The sequence below is a fragment of the Hyaena hyaena genome, unplaced genomic scaffold, assembly GCF_003009895.1.
Source record: "Hyaena hyaena isolate Hyena2069 unplaced genomic scaffold, ASM300989v1 scaffold_231, whole genome shotgun sequence".
Taxonomy (NCBI): Eukaryota; Metazoa; Chordata; class Mammalia; order Carnivora; family Hyaenidae; genus Hyaena; species Hyaena hyaena.
The window spans coordinates 504,588-531,178 of NW_024080862.1; the positions used below are offsets into that span (position 1 = coordinate 504,588).

The following is a 26,591-nucleotide window of genomic DNA, read 5'->3' on the forward strand; positions in this document are numbered from 1 at the left end:
AATATAATTGTTTCCTTAATTTCATTTTTAAATTTTCTGTGGCTAGCATATAGAAAAACAAATTGTTTTTGTGTGTTTATTTTGTATGTTGCAACTTTGCTGAATTAGTTTACTAGATCTAATAATTTTTTGATAGATTCCTTAGGATTTTCATATGTAAGTAGAGATCATTTTACTTCCAATTTGGATGCATTTCAGATCTCTTTCTTGCTTAATTGCCTTGATTAAAACTTCCAGCATAATGTTGAATAACAGTGATGAAAACAGATTATCTGTGTCTTATTCCTCATCTTAGAGAAAAAACTTCCAGTCTTTCACCATTAAGAACAATGTCTCTTGTGGATTTTCCATAGCTGCCCTTTGTCAGGTTGAGAGATTGTCTTCTACTCCTAGGATATTGAATGTTTTGGGGTTTTTTTTTTATCATGAAAGAGTATTAGATTTTGTCAAAATCTTTTTCTGTATCAACATGATCATGTGATTTTTTTTCTCCTTTAATAGATTAACATTGATTTTCATATGTTGCACCTGCCTTGTTCGCATTCCTGAGATAAATTCCATTAGGTGGTGTATAATCCTTTTACTATGCTTTTGGATTTGACTTTCTGATAATATTTTTGGAGTTTTTGCATATGTGCTCGTAATTGGTATTGGTCTTTAGGGGTTTCTTTCTTATGGTATCTTTGGAGTTGGTATCTTGGAAGTACTGGCCTCAAGGAATGGGTTAGGAAGCATTCCTTTCTCTTCTGTTTTTGGGAAGAATGTTAGAAGGAATGGTATCAGTTCTTCTTTAATATTTGATAAAATTCACCAATGAAGTCAGCTGGTCCTGGGCTTTTCTTTATTGGAAAATTTTAAACTATTGATTCAATCTCCTTCCTTGTTATAAGCCCATTCAGATTTTCTATTTCTTCTTCAGTCAGTTTTGGTTCTTTGTGTGTGGTTAGGAATTTTCACATTTCTACTTGGAAATCTAATTTGCTGGCATAGCAAATTGTTTATAAGATTCTCTTATGATTTTTTTTATTTTGTAAGGTCCCCACTTTCATTCCTGATTTCACTAATTTGAGTTTTTTCTCTTTCCACTTGTTCAGTCTGTCTAAAGGTTTGCCAGTTCTATTGGTCTTTTTAGAGAATCAACTTTTGGTTTTATTGATCTATTGTTTATCTTATTTTCTATTTTGTTCATCTTAGCTCTAATCTCTACTGTTTCTATCCTGTTTGCTTTGCATTTAGTTTGCTCTTCTTTTTCTAGTTTGTGTGTGTGTGTGTGTGTGTGGTGGAAGGTTATTAATTTTGAGATTTTTTTAAAGTTTATTTATTTAAGTAAAGTATGCCCAGTGTGGGGCTCAAACTCATGACCCTGAGATCAATGATCTGAAATATTTCTTCTTTTTTAACGGAGGCATTCACAGCTATAAATTTCCTTCTGAGCACTGCTTTTACTGCATCCCATCCATTTTGGGATGTTGTGTTTTTGTTTTTAATCATATAAAAGTATTTTCTAATTTTCCTTGGGACTTCTTCTTGACCCATATTAGTTGTTTTAAAGTGTGTTTTTTGGGACACCTGGGTACCTCAGTCGGTTAAGCGTCCTACTTCAGCTCAGGTCATGATCTCATGGTTCGTGAGTTCAAGCCCCGCGTTGCACTCTGTGCTGACAGCTCAGAGCCTGGAGCCTGCTTCAGATTCTTTGTCTCCTCTCTGCACCTCACTCACTCATGCTCTGTCTCTCTGTCTCTCTCTATGTCTCAAAAAATAAACATTAAAAAAATTTTTTTGAAGTGTGTTTTTAGTGGCACTTGCCCGGGTGGTTCAGTTCAGTTGAGTGTCTGACTCTTGATTTCGGCTCAGGTCATGATCTCATGGTTTGTGAGATCGAGCTCCGTATCAGGCCTCAGACTCTGGGCTAACAACGTGTGGCCTGCCTAGGATTCTCTCTCTCTCGGCCCCTCCTCCGCCCTCACGTGTGCATGCACGGTTTCTCTCAAAATAAATAAATATTATCTTTTAAAGTATGTTTTTTGGGGCACCTGGGTGGCTCAGTAGGTTGAGCATCCAACTTCAGCTCAGGTCACAATCTTGCCATTCATGAGTTTGAGCCACACATCAGGGTCTGTGCTGACAGCTCAGAGTCTGGAGCCTACTTTGGATTCTGTGTGTATGTGTCTCTCTCTACCCTTCCTCTGTTCATGCTCTGTCTCTATCTCTGTCTCTCTCTCAAAAATAATAAACATTTTAAAAAGATATAAAAAAATAAAGTGTGGTTTTTATTTTTACAAAGTGGTGAATTTTTCAGATTTCCTTCTATTATTAATTTTTATTAATATTCTATTATTCATATTTATTTCCATTTTCATTACATGTGGTCAAAGAAGATACTCTATATGATTTCAACCTTTTTCAATTCATTGAGACTTGTTTTGTGGCCAAATACATGGTCTGTCCTGAAGAATGTTGTACATGCCCTCAAGGAGTTTGGGTGTTTTGCTGGTGTTGGGTAGGGTGTTCTCTAGGTGTCTGTCAGTTCTGGTTGCTGTAGAGTGATGTCTAAGTCTTCTCTTTCCCTGTCTATCTTTTGTCTAATTGATCAACTGATTAATCTCCAACTATTATTTTTGAACTTCTATTTCTGCCCTCACTTCTTTCAGGTTTTGCTTCCTGTATTTTGGGACTTTTGTTATGTGCATATATGTTTATAATTCTTACATATTTTTTTGAGAGAGAGAAAAAGAGAGTGAGAGAGAGGCCTTGTGCATGTCAGGGAGAGGAGCAGAGGGAGAGAAAGAGAGAATCTTAAGGAGGCTTGACACCCAGTGCAGGGCCCAATGCAGGGCTTGAACTCACTGGCCTGAGATGAAGACCTGAACTGAAATCAAGAGTCACATGCTTAACCTACTGGGCCATCCAGGTGCCCCCATAATTATTATATATTCTTGACAGATTGGCTCTTTTATTACTAGATAATGTCTTTTTTGTGTTTTATACAATTTTTGTCTTAAACTCTACTGTGTCTGATGTTAGTATGTCTACCCAGCTCTCTTGGTATGATTTGCCTGGAATATCTTTTTCCATCCTTCCTGTTTCAACCTGTTTGTGTTCTTGGATGCAAAGAGAGTGTTTCGTAGACAGAATATAGTTGGACCATTTTTGTTTGTTATAATCTATTTTGCCATTCTCTGCTTTTGATTGGAGAGTTTAATCTGTTTAATATAATCACTGGTAAGAAAGAACTGACATTTTGCTATTTGTTTTCTATATGTGATATCCTTATTTTCTTTTTCCATTTTTATTTAAAAAAATTTTCAATGTTTGTTTTTGAGAAAGAGAGAGACAGAGTGTAAGCAGGGAAAGGGCAGAGATAAAGAGAGACACAGAATCTGAAGCAGGCTCCAGGCTCTGGGCTGTCAGCACAGAGCCCAATGCAGGCCTCTAACTCATGAACTGCAAGATCATGACCTGAGCTGAGTCAGGAACTTAGCGGACTGAGCCACCCGGGTGCCCCTCTTACTGTTTTTCAATTCCTCGTTTACTGCCTTCTTTTGTGTTAGGTTTTCTAGTTTACCGTTCTGATTCCTTTCTTGTTTCCTTTACTATATATTTTTAAATTTTTTGTTGTGTCACTCCGAAGATTACAACTAGCACTGTAAATTACAATAGTCCACTCAAATTAATACAATTTAGTTTCAACTGTAGATAAAAACTTTGACCCCATGTTGCTTCCCCCCCTTTCTTTTATGCTGGTATTGTCCTTACAGATTAGTTTATTCTTTTTTTTTTAAATGTTTGTTTTTAATTTATTTCTAGGAGACAGAGAGAGAGACAGCGTGAGCAGGGGAGGGTCAGAGAGAGAGGGAGTCACAGACTGAAACAGGCTCCAGGCTCTGAGCTGGCAGTCAGCACAGAGCCCGACGCGGGGCTCGAACCCACAAACCGTGAGATCATGACCTGAGTGAAAGTCGGACGCTTAACCAACTAAGCCACCCAGGCGCCCCAGATTAGTTTATTCTTAAGTATTTAATAATTTGTTATTGTTGCAGACAGAATGTTTTATTCAACTGAATTTCCATTTGGTTACTATTAATACAGAAAACTATCACTGGTTTTTATATATTTATTTTATATGAGGCCACATGCCAAATTTTCTATTATTTCTCATAGACTGTTTTTTTCTCATTAGATTCTCTTGGAATTTCAAAGTATATGATCATTTCAGCAACGGAAAGAAATAGTTTTTATTTCCTTTTCAAAACGTACACCGATTTTCCATCCTGTTGTGTTTGCAGGAACCAGAGCCTGTGCCTAATAGGCATGATAGGAAGCATCCCTGTCAGGTTCCTGATTTTATTGGAAATAGTGTTCTTTCCCCCCACCATTTAGAATGCTGTTTGCCTGAAACAAAATAAGTCTTCATCAGTTTTAAGTAGTTTCTTCCTATTACAGAGTTTTAGTAAGATCAGCTGCTGAACTTCATAAGCATCCTTTTTAGCATATATTGATTTAATCAAGTGGCGGTTCATTTTTCCTTTGAATTGTTCACTAAGAACATATGCTAATTCTTCCTGATATTGAGCCATTCCTGGAATAAACTTTATTTAATCTTACTGTACGATTCTTTTGACATATTGCTGGATTCTATTTTGTAATGTTCATTTTACATTTTTGCATTTATATGGATTAGTAAAATTGGGCTATTACATTGGTCAGCAAACCACTGCACCCACCCAGGCAAATCCGGCCCAGTGCCCATTTTGGTCCAACCCATGACCTAAGAATAGTTTTCACATTTTTAAATGGTTGGGAAAAAATCAAAAGAAGAATAATATTTTGTGACACTTGAAATTATATCAGAGTCAAATTTCAGTGTCTATAATAAAGATTTATTGGAACACTGGCACATTCATCTATTTATATCATGTCTGTGGCTGCCTTTGTGTTCCAACACAGAGTTAAGACACCGTATGGCCTGCAAGCCTTAAATATAGACTCTTTGGCTCTTTACAGGAAAAGTTTGCCAACCCCTGATCTATCTAGCTTTCTTTTTGGGGCCTATCTGTATCAGGTTTGGTGTGAATGTTAAGTTGGCTTCCTTGAAATGAATTGGAGAGTTTTCCCTCTTTTTTCCTATTATGTGGAATCATTTAAATAGCTTTGGAATTATCTCCTCTGTAAATGTTAAATGAAACTCAGCCATAAAACCATCTGGTTCCCGGGAAATATTTAATACATAATAAATATAATCTGCTGTGGTAATTGATCTATTCAAGTTTTCAACTTTTCTTGGGTTGATTTTGATAATTCATATTTTGCTGGGAAATCATCCATTTCCTCAATATTTTCCAATTTCGTTAGCTATAAAATTGCACAGAATACTCTCTCCAAATAATTATAAATTTTCCCCACATCTGTAGTCATGTCCTCAGCTCTCATTTCCTATCTTGTATATTTTTACCCCCTTTTTTTTTTTTTAAATCTGGCTCATAGAAGTTTATCTCTTTTATTAGTCTTTTTCAAATAAACCATTCTTAAGCTTATTTCTCTTTCCCTAATTTTTTTTGGCAGGGGAGGATGTCTGTTTCAGTAATTTAAAATTTTATTTCTTTTTATTATCTCCCTTGTCCTCATTTCTTTTAGATTCTTCTTTTGTTTTTATTCTTGTTTTATTTTCATTCAAAGGATGAGTGATGGGTTTCCACATTTTGGGTCTTTCTTCCTTAATAACGAAGGCTTTTGAGGCTGTGAGAGTCTGTCCATGTCCAGGCTTTGTTAGGAAGTAGTCTCTTTTCAGAAAAAAAATAACAAGTAGTCTTCTTTTTCTTTTTGCTCTTTTGGTAATTTGTGATTTTATTTTGGTTTTGCCTTCCATCAAAGGTTTTCCTTAATTCCCAATGAGGTAAGACTTTAAACATGTTTAGTGTATTTTTTCTGATATAATTAGAAATACTGATTATATTTGTAAATTAAACTTTTTTTGCTGGCCAAGTGCGTGCCAGTCCTTTGTAAATATTCTGTAGATGTATGAAAGAAATGATTGCTCTCCATTTGAAAGATGTCAAGTTCTGTGTGTGTCTGATGAATTTTGTTTGTTGATTATCATTTCTTAGTTTCCCCTGTACCCTTAGTTTTGGCTGCTAATGTTGAAATCTCTTATAATAATGATCACATTCTGCCTACATTTCATACTTCTGGCAGTTTGTTAGATAATTCTTTTGCCCAGAACACTGACCACTAATACAATTTAAGGGGGTGAAGGTGGGAGGTAAATGATTAGTATATGAGGAAATTATATTTTCAAAGTCATAAGTGTTTAGCTATAAGAGTTTTTATAAGTGAACTTTTTGGCAACAAAATCACGTAAGGAAGGAAATGTTTCAAAACATCTGTTTCTAAAAGCATTTCCATGGCATCTTATTTTGGCTGATGAAGAACTCCCTCTAGAGGTTAGAAAAATTACAGCACCAGGGTTTCTTTGTGTGGCTTGTGCTCTTGAGTTTAGTTAGCATTTCTGTTTAGGGGTTTTTGCAAGAATCTTTCTAACAAACTAGCCCTTGTTGGTGAGGGTTAGCAATGTCAAAACTAGACAGTGTGACCCACAAACCCCCTCTTCAGTGCACAGCAATCACAAATGGCCATCTGTCCCAATTAATGGAAAGCACATTTATTTGTTGGTTTGTTTTCCTCACTGGATTGTAACCTTCATGCAAGTAGGGACTTTCCTGTCTTACTCTTTGCTTTAACAAATCCCTATAATAGTACCTGGCATATAGTAGAAGTTCAATAATTGTTGAATGGATGAATGAATCTTTTTTTTTTTTTTTAAGTATTTTTATTTATTTCTAGGAGAGAGAGAGACAGTGCGAGCAGGGGAGAGTCAGAGAGAGAGGGAGTCACAGACTGAAACAGGCTCCAGGCTCTGAGCTGGCAGTCAGCACAGAGCCCGACGCGGGGCTCGAACCCACGAACCGCGAGATCATGACCTAAGCGAAAAGTCGGACGCCCAACCGACTAAGCCACCCAGGCGCCCCATGAATGAATCTTTGAACAGAAATTCTTTCTTAGTGTTGCTTGGAATCTATGACTAGGCCCAGGGCCAAGGGAAGGCGCTTGTCCTTGAACTAGGATTGAGTGGCCTGTGCTCAGTGGGATTTATTTCACTAGATTAGACAAAATTTATTTACTCAACACTTATTTATTGAGCATGCACTCTGTGCCACAGAGTGTTGTAGAGGCTGGGGAACCAACAGTGAAAAAAGCAAGCAAGATTCCTGTATTTATGGAACAGTTATGTAGAGAGTGTTTGGATAGTAATGTTTGTTATGAAGAAAAGTCAAAAGGGGCAGGGACAGAGCATGCTGGATGGAAAGGAAGTCTCACTTTTCTATGGGTGGTCAGAGAGCGGGCCACTTTGTGATGAAGGAGGCAGGAAGGAAGCTCTACAGGCATCTGGGGGATGGGAGGTGTCGAGGAGCTGAAGCAGGAATGTTCCCAGCATGTGGCGTGTGGCATGTTCGAGTGACACCAAGGAGGCTGGTGTGGCAGAAGCAGAGTAAGAGAGGGGGGATAGGAAGGAAGATGAAGTCAAAGATCAAGGCGCCTGGGTAGCTCACATTAAGCGTCCAACTTCAGCTTAGGTCATGATCTCATGGTTTGTGGTTTTGAGCCCCACATTGGGCTCTGTGCTGACAGTTCAGAGCCCAAAGCCTGTTTTGGATTCCTCCTCTCTCTGTCCCTACCCCACTCATACTCTGCTTCTCTCTCTGTCTCTCAAAAAATGAATAAAATATTTAACAAACTTTTAAAAAAAGAAAGAAAGAAAGATAAATTTAGGAGACATGTCACAGAGATGTTAAATACCTAGAGAGAATGTTTGGGATTTTTCCAGCAATGGAGAAGGAACTTGTAAGTCAAGGGCAAAAGTGAGGCTGGGCATTTCCAGAGATGTCTCTACTTCCAAAGGTGGCTTCCAGGCTGCCTGATCAGAGATCATTTCCTTGGAAAAAGTCTGATCATGACCATGGGTGACAGCTTCTAAGGTGGTGATGATGTGGCCCTCATATCAGGAGATGGGAGGTGTGCTAGGATGGCACAGGGTATGTAAGGAAGACCACAGAACCAGATTCTTGCTGAACTAAGCTGAATTAAGAAGAGAACACCTTAGATCCCAAGGGTGAGGGGTGCAGGCACCATTACTCTCTCACAGCTCTTGTCTGCAGGGCATCTAGTCACTGTTACCCAGACTGCCACCACCACCCTCAATGACCAGTGAGAACCTTGAAAATGAAAACTCTTGGGCGCCTCAGCGGCTCAGTTGGTTAAGCATCTGACTTCGGTTCAGGTTGAGATCTCACGGTTTGTGAGTTTGAGCCCTACGTCAGGCTCTTTGCTGACAGCTTGGAGACTGGATCCTGCTTTGGATTCTGTGTCTCCCTCTCTCTCCACCTCTCCTCCACTCACACTCTGTCTCTCTCTCTCTCGTCTCTTTCTCTCTCAAAAATAAACATTAAAAAAAAAGAAGAAGAAAATGAAAACTCTTGGAACCTGCCAACATCTGCTGATTCCAGAAAGGAACAGTCTCTGTTTGAGAAAACAGAACAAGATTGACTTTCTGGACACTGATATGATTCTCTGCAGCTTCTTCCTGGTTTTTTCTTTTTCTTTTTTCTTTTTCTTTTTCTTTTTCTTTTTTTTTTTTTTTACTCTTTTATACCTTTTCACAGACTAATCATGCTGAGTTTTCTAGTGTTACTGGGGAGAGACAAAGGCACCGCCCTGGCCTCTGCCTGCTGGGTGGGGTGGAGCGCTCTGTTGCTGGACCTTGTGCCGCATCTGAAGGGTGGCACGTGCTATGGGCTCAGCTCCAGATGCAGAGCCTGGCCACAGTCCGCACCATCAGTGGGCCTGATCACCTGACTGGGAGTCATGCTGTGGTCACTCATCCAATGCTGCCTTAAGACAAATAAGGCTCAGGCACAAGTAATTATGGTATCTGATGGAGTGGCCTGGGCCCCTGAGAAATCTTAGTGGATACATGAAAGTCAGGGGATAGAGCTGTAGAGGAATGATCATGTCGTGGCAGGCTTGCACATAGCCATGTAGGTTACAAAGGCAAAGGCTTGAACCACAGTGAGTACAAGTCTTTGGCCGGACACCTTGGGATCCTCCTGGAACAGGAGAGGACGAGGGTGTAGGGGGTATGTGAGGAGCTGCTGTCTTCCCTGGGAGGTTATTATGAGACAATTGCCGTCTCCCCTTGGGTTCTGATTAGGAGGGGGCCTCTTTGCCCCACCCCCCCAATAGAGCTGTAGGATATAAAGCCACCGAGCTATAGCCTAGATTGGGCCCCTCAGCAACGACTTGCACTGAAGTCATCTGGCCCTTTTATTTCATGTCATTCCTATTGTTGTGTGGGGACAGGAACCGCAGGGACCAGGCATTTTGGCTAATCTTGCTTTCACTGTCTACCTGAGTAAGAAACTGTCCGAATCAAAAGTGGCCCACTGCATCCTTAACCAGCAAGCCCAATCAGATGTTGGCCTTGGTTTTCCCTTGTCATGTGTCTTGAGGGTGCTTGACAGAAAGCCATGCAGCAGGTGCAGGTTGTCTGTCTCGGTTACTATGAAGCATCTGGGCTGGGAGAGCTGCAAGTCAAAAGGCTCACCTTGGGCCTTTGTGACTAGAATGATAGAAAAGAACAGTTTCCATAGGAAATGAAGACACTGGTTCTCCGTGCCAGAGTGCTCCCTGTGGGTGGAAGGTGGGGAGGAATGCATGCATGGGTAGCTGCTGGGCTCCTAAGAAGACGAACATTGCCATGCCTGCGGATTTCCTGACCTGCACTTTCTACAGAGCTAAGGAAACCTAGAGCTAGATGAAAGTCCCCGGTGTCTAGGCACTACCCAGCTAGTGGTGCTACAGATATGAACTTCGAGACCGAGGACAGAAAGAAATCCAAATACGTCAGCAATCACCATAAGTGTAATGCATCAGTTCAGCAATTAAAAAGCAGATTCATAGATGGAATTAAATACATTAAATGCATCTACAAAATGTTTATAATAGGGACATCTAAAGCAAAGTGACACAGAAGTTCGAAAATAAAAGGATGAAGATTTATCAGGCAAGCTCTAAACAAAAGCTATTGTAACATAGAATAAACAGGACATAAAATGGAATTTAAGCACAGAGAGGACTAAAAGTGTTTTATACTAGGAGTCAGCAAACCGTGGCCCACTGGCCAGTCCAGCCCACCGCTTGTTTTTATAAAAAATGTTTGATTAGGACCCAGCCACTCTTGTCTGTTTACATATTGTGTGTGGCTGCCGTGGAGCTACAGTGGCAGGGTTGAGTAGTTGCTACAGAGACTGGATGGCTGGCAGAGCCCAGAATATTTACTATCTGGCTCTTGGCAGCTCCTGTTTTTTTTTTCTTAAGTTTATTTATTTTGAGAGAGAGAGTGCACGCCTGCAGGGGAGGGGCAGAGAGAGAGGGAGAGGGAATGCCAAGCAGGCCCCATTGCTCAGCACAGAGCCAGAAGGGGCTCGATCTCATGAATCGTGAGATCATGACCTGAGCCAAAACCAAGAGTCAGACATTTAACCATCCGAACCACCCAGGTGCCCAGCAGGTCCTGTTTTAAACCAACAAAAGGAGCATAATTCCAAAAAGCCATAATAACTGGAAATTTGCATATATTCAACAACATAACTTCAAAACATATAAATAGGGGGCCCTGGGTGGCCTGAGTGGCTCAGTGGGTTAAGCATCAACTTCAGCTCAGGTCATGATCTCGCTGTTTGTGGGTTTGAGCCCTGCATCAGGCTCTGTGCTGACAGCTTGGAGCCTGGAGCCCGCTTCAGATTCTGTGTCTCACTCTCTCTCTCTGCTCCTCCCCCACTTGCACTCTGTCTCTCTCTCTCTCTCAAAAATAAACATAAAAAATTTTATAGAAAAAACATATAAATAAAAAGTTGATAGAATTACAGAGACAAGTAGAAATTTTTACACTTATACTTATCCCAGACATTCACGGAATCAAGTGGACCAAAAAAAGATAATATTTGAAATAGCTAATGGATATATGTGGAATCTTGTTTTCAAGCACACAAAGAACACTATCAGCAAACATTCTTAAGGCACCTAGCTGGCTCAGTCAATGGAACTTGTGACTCTTGATCAAAAAAATTATCACGCCCTGAAGTTTGAATTGTAAAAAGTAGAGACAGTTGGAAGGGGAGTAGCAGAGCTAAGGATCTCATGCCTAGACGCATAAAGGTCATGAGCACTGGAGGCCAAGCCCAAATTCCTCAGTAATCAATGTTACACAACAGGGAAAAGAAAAAAGATAAAGATCATGAAGAAATGGTAGCAGCAAGAAAAGTTAGAACATAAAAATGTATGGCCAGAGTGGCCCAGAGTGAGTGCCGCTAATGTCCTGCAGAGCCCCAAAGCTGCCTTGAATTCCATCCACATCTTCAAGACGCACCATTTTATGATCATTTCCTTACCTGCATCCCCAGAACATCCTCTTCCTTATATTTGTCCTCCATCACGTGAGCTAGCCCAAGGGAATCCATGAAGGGAAGCAAAGTAAAATCTCCTCCTGACCATGTCACCACAGCCATGACCCAGTGCTGTGGCAGACATATAGATGGCTGGGGGAAAGTCCAAGAAGGAAGTCCTGGTGGAACTTGTCCTTCCACTTGGCATTGGCTGCCACAGCAAATCTTTTTTTGTTTGTTTGTTTTATTTATTTTTGAGAGACAGAGAGAGAGACAGCGTGAGCAGGGCAGGGTCAGAGAGAGAGGGAGACACAGAATCCGAAGCACGCTCTAGGCTCCGAGCTGGCAGTCAGCACAGAGCCCGACGCGGGGCTCGAACCCACGAACCGTGAGATCATGACCTGATCCGAAGTTGGACACTCAACCGGCTGAGCCACCCAGGCGCCCCCACAGTAAATCTTGAGGTAACTGGCTTCCTATGGAAGAAAATGAAGGCACCAGCCCTGAGATATTAAAACAAACCTGTGGATACCTGGGTTTCCTCTACCATCTCATTTGTAGTAAGGAGCAAGAGTTTTATATACTTGACCACAATGCTCCAATTTTGTTCCTCACGCACAATATCTAAAACAAAAAAGACCAAGAATGTGTCTGTGAAGCATGGAGGACAGCTGGAGAGATACATGCTCAGTGGCATCTCGATGTAGCTGGGAGGGACATCTTCAGGTACCCACAGAAAGAGAGGAAAGAAGGCTGACCCAAGTACAAGGGATCAGACCATGAAAAACATGTACAGGGCTGGCTAGAAAGAAAACTTGGGACCAATATCCCTTATGAACTCTGATGCAAAAATCCTTTAAAAAAAATACTAGCCAGGGGCGCCTGGGTGGCTTAGTCGGTTAAGCGTCCGACTTTCGCTTAGGTCATGATCTCGCGGTTCGTGGGCTCGAGCCCCGCGTCGGGCTCTGTGCTGACTGCCAGCTCAGAGCCTGGAGCCTGTTTCAGAGTCTGTGTGTCCCTCTCTCTCTGACCCTCCCCTGTTCACGCTGTCTCTCTCCATCCTAGAAATAAAAACAAACAAACAAACAAACAAAAAAAAAATACTAGCAAACTGAATTTAGCAGCATATTAAAAGGATTATACACATGACCAAGTGGGAATTATTCCTGAAATCAAGAATGGTTCAACATACAGAACCCATCAATGTAATATACCACATTAACAGAATGAAGGGGGAAAAAAACCACATGACCATTTCAATTATGCAGAAAAAGCATTTGACAAAATTCAGTACATTTTCATGCTAAAAACATGGGGCAAACTAGGAATAGAATGAAACTAAGTCAACGTAATAGAAGCCATATATGAAAAACCCACATCAAACATCATACTCAATGGTGAAAGACTAAAAGCTTTTCCTCCAAGGTCAGGAACAAAATAAGAATGTCTGTTTTCACCACTTCTCTTCAACATAGTGTTAGCCAGAGCACTTAGGCAAGAAATTTAAATAAAAGGTATCCAAAGGAAAAGATAAAGGAAAACATAAAGTTATCTCTGCTCACAGATGATAAGATCTTATATGTAGAAAACCTTAAAGATTCCACTAAATAACTGTGATAACTAGTAAATGAATTCAGCAAAGTAGCAGGATGCAAAGTCAATGATAGAAAGCAGTTGCATTACTATAAACTAACTATGAACAATCTGAAAAGGAAATGACAAAAAAATTCATTTGCAATAACATAAAAAAAGAATAAAACAGGAACAAACATATCAAAGAAAATGAAAAGACAAGTGTTCAATGAAAAATACAAAGCATGACTGAAAATAATTAAAGAAGACAAAAATAGATGGAAACTCATCCCGTATTCTTGGATTGGAAGACTTAATATTGTAAGTTGTCAGTACTACCCAAGGCAATCTGTAGATTCAATGCCATCTCTATTAAAGTTCGAAAGACATGTTTTGGCAGAAATAGAAAAAATCTATTCTAAAATTCATATGGACTCTCAAGGAACTCTGAATAGTCAAGACAATCTTGAAAAGGAAGAACAAAACTGAAAGACTCACACATTCTTGATTCCTGATTTCAAAAATTACTACCAAAAGTTACTACCAAAAAAAAAAAACCCATTAAAAAAAGTTACTACAGTGTTACCATAATCAAAGCACTGTGGTACTGGCATAAAGACAGACCAATGGAATGGAACAGAGAGCCCAGAAATAAACCCTCACATATATAGTCAAGTGATTTTTGAAAAGGATGCCAAGACTACTCAATAGAGAAAGGACACTGTTTTTAAAAAATGTTGCTGGGAAAACTGGATCTTCACATGTAAAAGAAGGAAATTGGACCCTTATCTAACACTATATAAAGAAATTAATTCAAAGCAGATCAAACACCTAAATGTAAGACCTAAAACTCTCAGGAGAAAGCACAGGGCAAAAACTGTACATTGGACTTGGCAATAATTTCTTGAATATATCACCAAAGATACAGCAAATAAAAAAATAGACAAATTGAACTATAATTTTATGCATCAAAAGACAGACTAAAATAGCAACCCACAGAATGGGGGGAAATACTTGAAATCATATATTTGATTAAGAGATTAATATCTAGAATATATAGAGAAATAAAATTCCACAAAAAATAACCCAATTTGAATAAGGATTTAAATAAGTGTTTCTCCAAAGAAGACATACAAATGGCCAATAAGTACATGTAAAAATGCTCAACATCACTGATCATTGCAAATGCAAATCAAAACTACAGTGAGACACACCTTACACTCATAATGATAGATACTGTTAAAAAAAAGGGGGGGCACCTGGGTGGCTCAGTTGGTTGAGCATCTGACTTGTGCTCAGGTCAATGATCTCGTAATTTGTGATTTTGAACCCCACATCAATCTCGCTGCTGTCAGCCAGTCAGCCCAGAGCCTGCTTCAGGCTGCTCTGTACCCCTCTTTCTTCTCCTCTCCTACTTGCACTCTCTCAAAAATAAATTAAAAAAAAAAAAACAGCAAACAACAAATGTTGGGAAGGATGTGGAGAAATTGGAGCCCTCATGCACTGTTTGTGGAGATGTAAAATGGTGCAGCCATCATAGAAACAGCTCAGTGGACCCTCAAAAAATTTAAAATAGAATTAACATATGATCTAGCAATCCCACCTCTGGGTATATGCCCAAAAGAATTGAAGACAAGTCTCAAAGAGGTATTTGTACACCCATGTTTTTATCAGCATTTTTACCATAGGTGAAATGCGGAAGCCACCCAGGTGGCTGTTGGCAGATGTATGAATAAACAGAATGCGGTATATACACTCAATGGAACATTATTCAGCCTTTAAGGGGAAGAAATTCTGACACTTTCTACAGCATGGATGAGCCTTGAGAACATTATGTTAAGTGAAGTAAGCCAGTCACAGAAAGAAATGATTCCATGTATATGAGGTACCTCAAGCAGTCAAATTCATAGGACAGAAATTTTAACATGAAAATGAGTAAACTACTGATGCCCACAACATAGGCAAATCTCAAAAATGTTATACTAGGGGCACCTCGGTGGCTCAGTCGCTTAAGTGTCCGACTTCAGCTCAGGTCATGATCTCGTAGTTCGTGAGTTTGAGCCCCGTGTTGGGCTCCATGCTAACAGCTCAGAGCCTAGAGTCTGCTTTGAATTCTGCGTGTCTCTCTCTCTATGCTCCTCCCCTGCTCATGTTCTCTCTCTCTCACAAAAATAAACATTTAAAAAATGTTATGCTAAATGAAAGAAGCCAGACATTAAAGAGTATTTACAGGATGGTTCCATTTATATAAAGTTAGAAAACAGGCAAAATGAAAATATAAGTAAAATAATTCAGAATAGAGTTTACATCTAGGAGGGGGATACAAGAGGTATTGCCTGTAAACAGCACAAAGAGACAGAGAAATTTGCTACATCTTGTTTTGAAGGGGTGCTTACCTGGAAATACAGAATTGTGAAAACTCACCGAACCCCATTAAGGGAGCACTTAATAAAACCACAAAGAATTAGTTTATTCTCTATGGACTGATTTGGAAGGTATAAGTAAAACAAATTGAATTGCACAATACGGTCCCTATGTAGATACATATTCTATGTATGTGTTATAAAGACATTATTTTTTTCTTAATTTTTTTCATTAAAAAAATTTGTAAATGTTTGTTTTTGAGAGAGAGCATGTGTGAGGTGGGGGAGGGTCACAGAGAAAGGGAGATAGAGGATCCGAAGCAGGCGCTGCCCTGACAGCAGAGAGCCTGATGCAGGCCTTGAATTCACAAACCAAGAGATCATGAACTGAGCTGCAGCCAGACACTTAACTGACTGAGCCACCCAGGTGCCCCTCTTTTTTTAAAAAAAATGTTTATTTATTTTTGAGAGACTGAGAGAGAGAGAGAGAGAGCAGGGGAGGGATAGAGAAAGAGAGAGGGAGAGAGAGAATCCCAGGCAGGCTCCAAACTGTCAGCACAGAGCCCAACGTGGAATCAAATCCACAAACCATGAGATAATGCCCTGAGCTGAAATCAAGAGTCGACGCTCAACCAACTCTGCCAGGTGCCCCTAAAGACATTATTTTTAAAAGGAGAGGATTAGGGAAATAAACATTATAAAAGTTTAACAATCATCTTTGATGAGGATAGTGGTGGCTGGGCATCCGCCATGGCTGGGTCTGCCCTTGTATGTACCAAGAAAGGCTGTCTACACATTTGGCAATTTCATGGATTTGAGAAGGGACCACTTCCCCTCCTTTTTCCTTCTCCTTCCTCCAGCAAGTTCTGCTTTTTCTAGTCCGTGACCCCAACTTTGTATTACTTTGACTCCTTTTAGTATGGGGCCAGGTTTTTTATGTCTTTGCATAAAACTAACAGGTCCCAGTTTTGTTCTGTTAGGTACTGGAATTTGGCTTATCGCTGTTTGCCTTCTTTTCTCTCACAAAGCTCTTGCTCCGTCATGTAGGCTTTCAGGCAAACTTAGGTTGGCAGTTCTTGGGTTGTGTCTCAGGTCAGCTTCCTCTCTCTGATTATTGTCTCTATGAATGTGTCTGTCTGTCTCTGCCTCTCTCACACACATGCATACATACACAGTTGTAGATACAGCATGGATGTTCCTGTGTCATAATCGATCACCATAATGGTCCTATCAGTATTGGCACCATGGTGGCCTGGACAAAATCCCCATTGCTGCGCTGGCTCCACCTGTTCTTTCCTCTCCCCAACAGCATCCACATCACCACATTGGTAGGGCTCACCACCCCCTTTTCTCTACCCTTCCCTTTCCCCTCTTCTCTCCTCCATTATGCTCAAATAACACCCCATGCTTTTGCTTCTCTCTTCTCTCGAACTCCTGTCTGAATTAGGACTCCTTCAGCTGCAAATGACAGAAAACTGACTTGGCTTAAGCAAAAAGAGACTTGACTGCTTCACTTAAAACTTACGGGTATATTAGTTTATGTGACTGCTGCGACAAATTACTGCAAACGTGGAAGCTTAAGACAACGGGAATTTGTTCTCTTGCAGTTCTGGAGTCTGAAATCAAGGTAATCAGGAGAGCCATAGTCCCCCAAGAAGCTCTAGAGAATTCCTTCCTCGCCTCTTCTAGCTTCTGCTGTGACCTCTGTCTTGACCTTTGCCTGCATCTTGACATTGCCTTCCCTTCCATGTCTCTCTCAAAACTCCCTCGGCACCTCTCTGATGAAGCATATGTGTGATCTCATTTAGGTCTTGCCCATATAATCCAGGATAAGCCCCTCCTCACTAGATCCTTCACTTAATCTCCTCTTTTATGGTAGGAGGTCACTTGCCCAGATTCCAGAGGTTTGATGTGGTTATCTTTCCGAGGCCCAGTTTTCAAGGGGCAAATGTGGCTCTAGCTGCAGCTAGATTCAGGACCCCAGACAATGTTACCAGGTCTCTCCTCAATTCCTGTTATATCTGTATGGTCTGCAAAGCCAGATGGAGCTTAAAATAGAGAAACCCTAGACTACCTCGTGCTCAGTCAACCTGATGGTCACTTATAGAAATCTATCACATAGAAGAGGGCCACCCTAAGGCCACCCTAAGCTACTGCTCCTGATGACAAACCTGGCAAACCTCCTCTCTGAAGTAGACCCAAGGGTTCAAGTTCATTGGGATGCGAATAGGGACAGGGCACATGTTCTAACACCTGTCCCCAGGGAGTATAGAAATTGGGCTTTATTTTTCTGCATCCGTCACCCAGGCATCTCCACTCAGGGTGGGACAACAGAGTCTGGCTGCAGCCAGAGCCAGCGGGGAAGGTCAGGGCAAGAGGCGAGAAGCAGCAGCTGTGCGTGCAGCCTCCCTCCCCAGGGGCTGAGTGACAAAGCATTTCTCCCTTCTGCTGGCCACTTCCTGGGAAAACCAAGCATGGCAGCCATAAAACAATATCGCAGTAAGTCCAGGCACATTAGAAATCACGATAAATGTGAATATGCAGCGTTCATCTATTAAAAGTTCATCTATTAGAGTTTCTTGCTAGATCAAAAAATACCTGTTATTTTGTTGCCCACACTGATCCTGAGCTGTTCCTGGCAGGGCATATAGCCTGCTCTCTCGCATGGGCCAGCAGGGGGTGGGGGCACGGAGGCTGCCCCGGGGCCCACCCTCACCTTAATTGGGGGACGCTGTGGAGGCAGCGCCAGGTCCTGGCAGAGTGAGGCCTTGAGCCCGGCAGGTAAGCACTGAGGTTGAGAAAATGGATTCCAGTGAACTGGAGACCCTGAAATGGAAGCAAAGAGACCCCAAAGGAGTGTTTGAAAAGTTCCTTGCAGATCAGCTTGCATTGCTTCTGCTTCAGAGCAAAAGACTCTAAACCCCGAACTCTGCAAAGCCTGGAGAAGACCTACCACCTCCCCCAGCAGGACGCAGAGGGTCGCCAGGGGTGGTGAACTCATTGTTAGGTACAAATACATGGAAGTGTACCAAAATGTGGAGAGATTCTTCCAGGAGGATCAGGCCATGGGCATATATCAACCCAGGGAGCTGATGGTGAGCGAGGATGCCAGGCAGCCGCAGGTCACTCGCAGGTGCTTTGAGCTCACCAAGGAACAGATAGACAGGTCCTCAGCGGAGATGGTGGCTGAGATACTATTCTGAAGAGGAAAGATCACAGTGAGGTTCTGTTTCATGCATCTACTCCTAGCACTGGTGGAAGCAGGATTGCAGTGACCCTGGACATCAAAGGAAGGGTCATGGGGCTGCTAGAGCCAGCAACCAGCAGCAGCATCCAGGTCTTGGTGCTTCTCTTTCCAGAGACTTCTCTCCCTGGAGCTCACCTACTGCATGGTGCCTTTGTACCCTGCCCCGAACTCGCCTCCTCAAGATACTGAATCTGAATTGGATCTCTTCTGTTAGGTTAAGGCAGTTCTTTCACACAAATGATGAAAGCTGTCTGAGATACGTCAGAAAACCTGCTGAACATTTTGCATGGATCCCCTCAGCATATGACTGCACTATATATTTCTAGAATTGCTGGAAGTCACAGAGATTCTATATACTGGGACCGGTGAATACCATTTGATATTCTTCTCTGGGTCATTTCAGAAAGATTCTGCAGAATTATTTTGATTGATAGGTCTCTTGTTTAGATTTTTCCAGAACCTCCCCTTGCTAAAAGGGGAGGGTAAGAATCCAAGATGTATTGATGATAAAACATAATGGATTACTATTTTTGTATTCCTGTGTTCTTCTGAATTTAATACTGCTTTATTTTTTTAATGTTTTATTTATTTCTTTTTTAAATTTTTTTTTTACCATTTTTTATTTATTTCTGAGAGAGAGAGACAGTGTGAGAAGGGGAGGGTCAGAGAGAGAGGGAGACACAGAATCTGAAACAGGCTCCAGGCTCTGAGCTAGCTGTCAGCACAGAGCCCAACGCGGGGCTCGAACCCACAAACCATGAGGTCATGACCTGAGCCAAAGTCAGACGCTTAACCAACTGAGCCATCCAGGCGCCTCAATAATACTGTTTTAAAAAAGAGAAGAATGGTGTTACCCAAGAGGTATCCTCTGCAAGCTGGTTCTGTCCCTCTCCCGCCCACCGGCCTCCTTGCCACTTTCCTGGGTGGTTGGTTCCAGAAGCATGAAGGGTGTGCTCCTGCTCTGATGGGACGTCACAAGAGCCTGTGGTGCTGTTGCCCCTTCCCCGAGCACACACACCAGGCTACCAAGCTTCCCAGCATGTCTGGAGGGAGGATGGTGTGAAACCACGAGAGAGCAGCCATAGCGGTCCGTGTAGTCCTGAGATTGCCCTACGGGCTGCGATGGAATCTGGTTCCAGAGCTGTGTTCACCGGGCCCTGCACTTGGCCTGTGGGGGGAAGCGTGGCTTTCACACATTCCATTGTTGGCAGCTCTTGGTCAGAATTCTCTACTGGTGACTGTTATTCTAGAAGGTTTCCTGGGGGGCTGCTCTTTGCTGTTACGTGTGCTCTACATATGATTGTATGTGCTTTGTTTACAAATCCTTTGGTACAAGAATCAAATTTTGATTTTTAAATTTGAATAAATGCAAGAATGCTGGAAAAAGAGACACCTGTATTTTGTTAACAAAATGTAATGGAAGTTGAAAATAAGGCGGTGGATAAAAATATAGCAGGGGTTCAACTTGTCAAATCAGTGTGTTGTACACCTGAGACTAATGTAACCTTGTGTGTCAATGCACTTTGATTTAAAAACACACAAGTGCTCCAGGAGAGACTTCCACTTCTGATAATGGCATGCTAAGTAATTAGGATTAATCCTTTTGCTAAGAATAACTGGAAAAACTGATCAAAAAGAGTTTTTAATTTCTGCTTGAATGGATTGAAAAGTAACAATATAGGAGTGCCTGGCTAGCTCTGTCGGTTAAGCATCCGACTTTGGCTCGGGCATGATCTCATGGTTTCTGGGTTTGAGCCCCACATCAGGTTCTGCACTGATAGCTCAGAGCCTAGAGCCTGCTTCAGATTCTGTGTGTCCCTCTCTCTCTGCTCCTCCCTCACTTGTGCTCTCTCTCTTTCAAAAATAAATACACTTTTAAAAAAGGGGAAGAAAGTAACAATATAGTAAAAAAATTTCTAGGTGGTGATCTAAACTAAGAAAGAAATCCAGAGATGCAAGTCTGGCATGTGGGGATTGCCCAACACTTGTATCTCCACACAGATGCTTCCTGTGCCTTCCATGTGTCTCTACGACCTCTGCCTGCATCTTCCAGCCTACGCCTGTCTTCCCCAGCCCCCTCATCCCGTTAACTTCACACTAATATCCTCCAACTTTAGACGGCCTCCTCCTCTCTACATACCCCCTCTTCTTGGCTTTATTAAGTTCTTCTTAATGGGGTTGGATGAATTTTCATAATTCTGTATTCCCTGATAACCACCATCCAAAATAAGATACAACAAATTTCTCTTTCTTTGTGCTGTTTGCAGGCAACACTTTTTACACCTTACCCCCGATGTCAACTCCATTCTGAATTGTTTTATCTATGGTTTAGTTTTCCCTGTTTTCTAACTTTATATAAATGGAATCATCCTGTGAATGCTCTTTGATGTCCTTCACTTAATGTAACATTTTTGAGATTCATCTGTTATCGTGTGAATCAGTAGTTTGTTCCTTTTTTATTACTGTGTATTATTTCATTAAATGAATATACCACGGTTTGTCTCGTCACCTGTTGGTAAACACTGGGGTTGTTTCCACCATTGACCTCTTTGGGTTTTTTTTTGTTTGTTTTTAATATTTTTATTTATTTCTAGGAGAGAGAGAGAGAGAGAGAGCGTGAGCAGGGGAGGGTCAGAGAGAGAGGGAGATACAGACTCTGAAACAGGCTCCAGGCTCTGAGCTGGCAGTCAGCACAGAGCCCGACGCGGGGCTCGAACCCACAAACAACGAGATCATGACCTAAGCAAAAGTCGGACGCTAAACCGACTAAGCCACCCAGGCGCCCCCACCATTGACCTCTTTGAATAAAGTTGCTGTGAACATGGCAAAGGAAACAATCCATAAAACTAATAGGCAACCAACGGAATGGGAAAAGATAGTTGCAAATGACATATCAGATAAAGGGTTAATATCCAAAATCTATAAGGAACTCACCGAACTCCACACCTGAAAAACAAACAACCCAGTGAAGAAATGGGCAGAAGATATGAACAGACACTTCGCCAAAGAGGACATCCAGATGGCCAACAGACACATGAAATGATGCTCAGCATCCCTCCTCATCAGGGAAATACAAATCAAAACCACACTGAGATACCACCTCACGCCAGTCAGAGTGGCTAAAATGAGCAAATCAGAGGACTCTAGATGCTGGCAAGGATGTGGAGAAACGGGCACCCTCCTACACTGTTGGTGGGAATGTAAACTGGTGCAGCCCCTCTGGAAAACAGTATAGAGGTTCCTCAAAAAATTAACAATAGAACTCCCCTAGGATCCAGCAATAGCACTGCTAGGAATTTACCCAAGGGATATAGGAGCGCTGATGCATAGGGGCACATGTACCTCAATGTTCATAGCAGCACTCTCAACAATAGCCAAATCATGGAAAGAGCCTAAGCGCCCATCAGCTGATGAATGGATCAAGAAGATGTGGTTTATCTATACGATGGAATACTACAGGGCAATGAGAAAGAATGAAATCTGGCCATGTGTTGCAGCATGGATGGACCTTGAGGGTGTTATGCTGAGTGAAGTAAGTCAGGCAGAGAGGGACAAATACCATATGTTTGCACGTATAAGAGGATTAGGAGGAACTTAATGGAGGACTGTGGGGGAGAAAAAAGGGGGAAACAGTGGGGGAGGTAGAGAGAAGCAAACCATGAGAGACTGTTGAAATGCTGAGAAAAAACTGAGGACTGATGGGTGTGAAGGGGAGGGTGGAGATGGGCATGGAGAAGAGCAGTTGTGGGATGAGCACTGGGTGTTATATGGAAACCAACTTGACAATAAACTATTTGCAAAAAAAAAAAAAGTTGCTGTGAACAGGTACGCACAGCTCTTTTGCAGATGTGTGTTTTCATTTCTCTTGTGTAAGTACCTATGAGTAGAACTAAGGAGTTAGGGGCGCCTGTGTGGCTTGGTCAGTTAGGTGTCTGACTTCGGCTCAGGTCATGATCTCACGGTTCATGGGTTCGAGCCCCACATCAGGCTGTGTGCTGACAGCTCAGAGCCTGGAGCCTGCTTCGGATTCTGTGTCTCCCTCTCTCTCTGACCCTCCCCTGCTCGCACCATCTCTCTCTCTCACTCTCAGAAATAAATAAAAAACATTTAAAAAAATTTTTAAATTAAAAACTAAAAAAAAAAACTGAGGAGTTATAGGGCAAATATATGCTTCTTTTCATTGGAAATTGCCAGACCCCTTTCCAAAGTGTTGCTGTTTCTTCCCTTCCCACCAGCAGTTTTATTAGAGATTCAGCTGCTGTGTGTCTTTGCCAATATTTGGTGTTGTCAGTATTTTTATTTTCTCCATTCTCTAAGGTATCTTACTGTGGTGCAAATTTTCCTTTCTCATGACTAATGATGTTGGGTATCTTTTCATGTGCTTCTCAGCCATTTGTAAACGTTCAGTGAAGCGCTTAAGATTTGCTCCAAACTCCTTCTTTCTAATCTTTATATGGTTCCATTGTTTGTCTGAACTGAAATGCATGTAATTGAATTCTCTATAAATGAAGACTTAAATTGTCTCATATTTATGTTTTTACCAACCAGCCAGAATGACTGTTTATATACGCTTTAGTGCCGGTGGGTAAATATTTATCGTGTGCTGCCTTTTTAGCCAAATTTTGGGCATTTGGGGTAGGGAAGAGTGGGAAGATTTCCACATTTGCACCAAAACAAACTCTACTGTCTGGAACCGCCCTAGTGCCTGAGTCATAGGTGCACTTATGACATCATAACCCTGTCTCCCCCTTTCCTCCTCCTGCCAGGCTGCCGCACAGACCTGGGAACAATGAAACCATTGAGCCCCTAACCATGGGGAATTTCGGGGATTGCAGACTGGAGAGGATTTGAACCATCTACATCCAAATCATGGGCGTTCCGTTTTGTGTAAGAGAGAGCCGCCCAAAGTTGCAGGCAGGGGAAGGTGGATTTGCACCGTTAACCCAGGGTGCCAGTCCTACATCTAGGGTCTCTGGCAAGGCAGGAGGTTGAGTGTGTGGTGGATTTGGCACAAAATTGTACAAAGAACACCTGCCAACACCTTTCCTCTCTAAACTCTGATTACAGAAGTTTGGCCAGATTCATGAAATCATAATAGAAGAAGTCGATGAAACCAGATTGCCAAAAAAGAAAGAGACAATAAAAAAAATACAGCTTCCATCCACATCACCACTGCCACCGCCACCCCCTCCAAAGGTAAGTGAGAGGCCCTCAGAGTTGAAGGTGACTCTTATCTGCAACATCTCTGACCCCAGTTACCCAGGAGTGATGGGTTGTCCTCTCTGTGCCCCATAGCATGGCATGATCCTAAAATTTGTCACCTGAACCAGGATCACATGTGAGTGAAAGACAGTGCTATGGATTATTCCTCAGGAACAATAAGCATAACCCAAGAATGTCCCCAGACAACCAGGACGAATGGTTGGCCCATCCCGAGCTGGAGCGAGCAGAGATGGACTCATCCTTGGTTATCCTTCCCTCCTGGTTCCTTCTCGGTCAGAGAAAGGTGGGGGACTGAGGCCCGGAGACTTGGTTGTGGGGATGGAAGCCCCTGACAAGCGGGGATCAGACCATGTCAAGTGGGGAGTGGAGCAGTGAGGCTGTGTGTGGAGAAGGCATTGCCACGTTCAGGGAGAGCCGAGTGTAGAACTATGTGGGAGCGCATGCGTGTGTGTATGTGCATGTGTGCATGTATGCATGCTAACTGAATTCAAAGGTGTGAGAACCAAAAAGAGTGAAAATGAGAAATAAACGAGAAGGACTCCAGACCGTGTGGAGCAGAGAAACTTCTGTACTGTGACTTGCCAGGGAGACACAGCAGGTTGTGGGTTGAGCTGGAGTCAGGCATGAAAGGCTAACAAAGGATGCCACTTCTCCAGCCTCCAGGTGGGGTGGAAGGGAAGACATGCAGCCCAAGTAGGTGGCCAGGCCCAGGTGCAACATGATATGTGGAGTACTGGTTCCAGGCTGGCCAAGCAGGTCCATGTCACCATGTGGTAGCCAAGGCAGATGAGGACCCTGAGACTCAGGGAACGTGATGTGTCCAGGTTCATTAACCAGAGAGGGGCAGAGACAAGATACTTATCTGGTCTACTGGCTCACTGCCCAGTACTCCTGAACTTCTGCGGAAGGGGCCATTGTTGATAAAGGATCAGGAGCCATTCCTGGCACAGCGTGGAGCTGAGTTGGGTGGGGAAGGTCCCCTGAGAGTCCCTTCTTTGCCTTTGCAACCTCTTCCCCCAAAGAAAAAGAAGCTCCCTGACCAAGAACTGAAAGCCATAAAGATCCAGGCCTGGTGGCGGGGCACCCTGGTGCGCAGGACATTGCTGCACGCAACACTCAGAGCATGGATCATTCAGCAGTGGTGGAAGATGACGCTGGCGAAGCTGCTGGCACAGAGGAAACGAGCAGCCTTAGAGTTCTACGTGCGGCAAGAATGGGCAGTGGTCAAGCTGCAGTCCTTGGTCCGCATGTGGCGCATACGCCAGCAATACTGCCGTTTGCTCCGTGCTGTCCGCATCATCCAGGTGTACTGGCGCTGGCATAATTGCCATTCCCGTGGCTTTTTCCAGGGCAGCTACGACCTCACAGGATCCCATCTGGGACTAGAACTCGAGATTTTTCTGGGGTCACAGATTTGCCGGATTACAGACTGCATCCCCTTCCCAATAAAGAACTAATCAGGTCTGCCCCAACTCTGTGTCACCAGATCTCTGTCAGACAAGCTCCAGGGGGTCCTTGTGTCAGCAAAGGGTCAGGGAAAATGATGGCAGATACTGGGCATGTCACGGTCAGCTCTGAAAAAGTGATGGAGGTCATCTGGGGTTCCTTGTGAAAAGGATTCTGAGTACCAGGTGCTGGATGAGAGGAATCTGTAATTGACTAGCAGTGTCTACCATGGGTGGGAGAGTTGGGGGTTCAGGGTCACCAACTCTACCAACTTCAGGGAGACTCCCTCACACTGTGGTCCATGTAAATGGCACCTCCTGTAGTTGGGCCACATGGAGGCTGTGTCCCCTGATGCCCTTAATTCTTCAGTGTATTCCCAGTAAATGTAGAACAATTCCAAAAGCCCTCCTGTAGTCTACATAAGCCTGCATGGTCTGGCCCTGGCCATGTCACCCTCTCCATGTCCTCCCTGGCCACCCTGCTATTCAGGCCTCCCTCCACATTCCCATCTCAGCACTTTGCACCTGTCGCCTCCTCTCCTTGGATACTCTTCCAGATGGAGCTTTCCCTCCAATCAGGTGTGTTTCTGCTCCATGCTTTCTCCTCAAAGATACCTTTTTTGACCACCTTATTGAAATGGCTTCCCCACCCCTACTGTATGCTCTAGCACCTGACTCTGCTTTCCTGTTTTCAAAGTTCCCATCGCTACCCAAGGATATCTTGCCTCGTTTTCTGTTTTCTGTTGCTCCCACTAGAGGGTGAGCTTCAGGAGCACAAGGATCCAGGTTCAAATCTATGTTCCCAACACCTAGGTCCGTAGGTTCTGTTTCTCTGTCTCTTTCCCTTTCCCTTTCCAGTGTGTCATTGTATATATTTTTTAGGTTCTGTATATTATGTCATTTTATCATCTTAAAAAAGAGTCCCTTTCTGGGTTGGGAGACACTGCCCTGCCCAGGTCTAGGTAGTTAGTTCTTAAAAATAGCAAAGGACTAATCCTAGAGTATGCCTTTCATCTGCAAACTAGCCAGTTCAGGGCCATGCCTCCTTTTTCTCTGTCCTCTACACCTCAGAGGGCTGTATTCCTCTGCCTTAATCATCCCAAGCCAAGTACTAGGCATCTGTCCCCCCCAACAACTTAGCAGGTCACAGAAAACACTCAAACCAGCTAGTCCTAAACTGTTTACCCTATCCTGTTTTGCCTTTCCCACTCCAACATAGGTCATGGGAAAAGTTTTTCTCTCA

The 26,591-nt window shown here is 42.6% G+C and overlaps 1 protein-coding gene across 5 annotated transcripts in view; it reads left to right on the plus strand.

Annotated features, from left to right (window-relative positions):
* IQCF3 (IQ motif containing F3) overlaps positions 1 to 26,591 on the plus strand; it is a 69,686-nt gene that overhangs the window by 30,015 nt on the left and 13,080 nt on the right. For 2 of the 5 annotated variants that reach the window (XM_039243698.1, XM_039243702.1), the window contains exon 2: positions 23,748 to 23,876. In XM_039243698.1, coding sequence (XP_039099629.1) covers positions 23,748 to 23,876 — 129 coding nt within the window. Of the gene's footprint in view, positions 1 to 23,430; positions 23,568 to 23,747; positions 23,877 to 24,053; positions 24,187 to 24,925; positions 25,376 to 26,591 lie in introns of those variants that run through there. The other 3 variants (XM_039243705.1, XM_039243703.1, XM_039243704.1) reach the window with 3 other exon arrangements.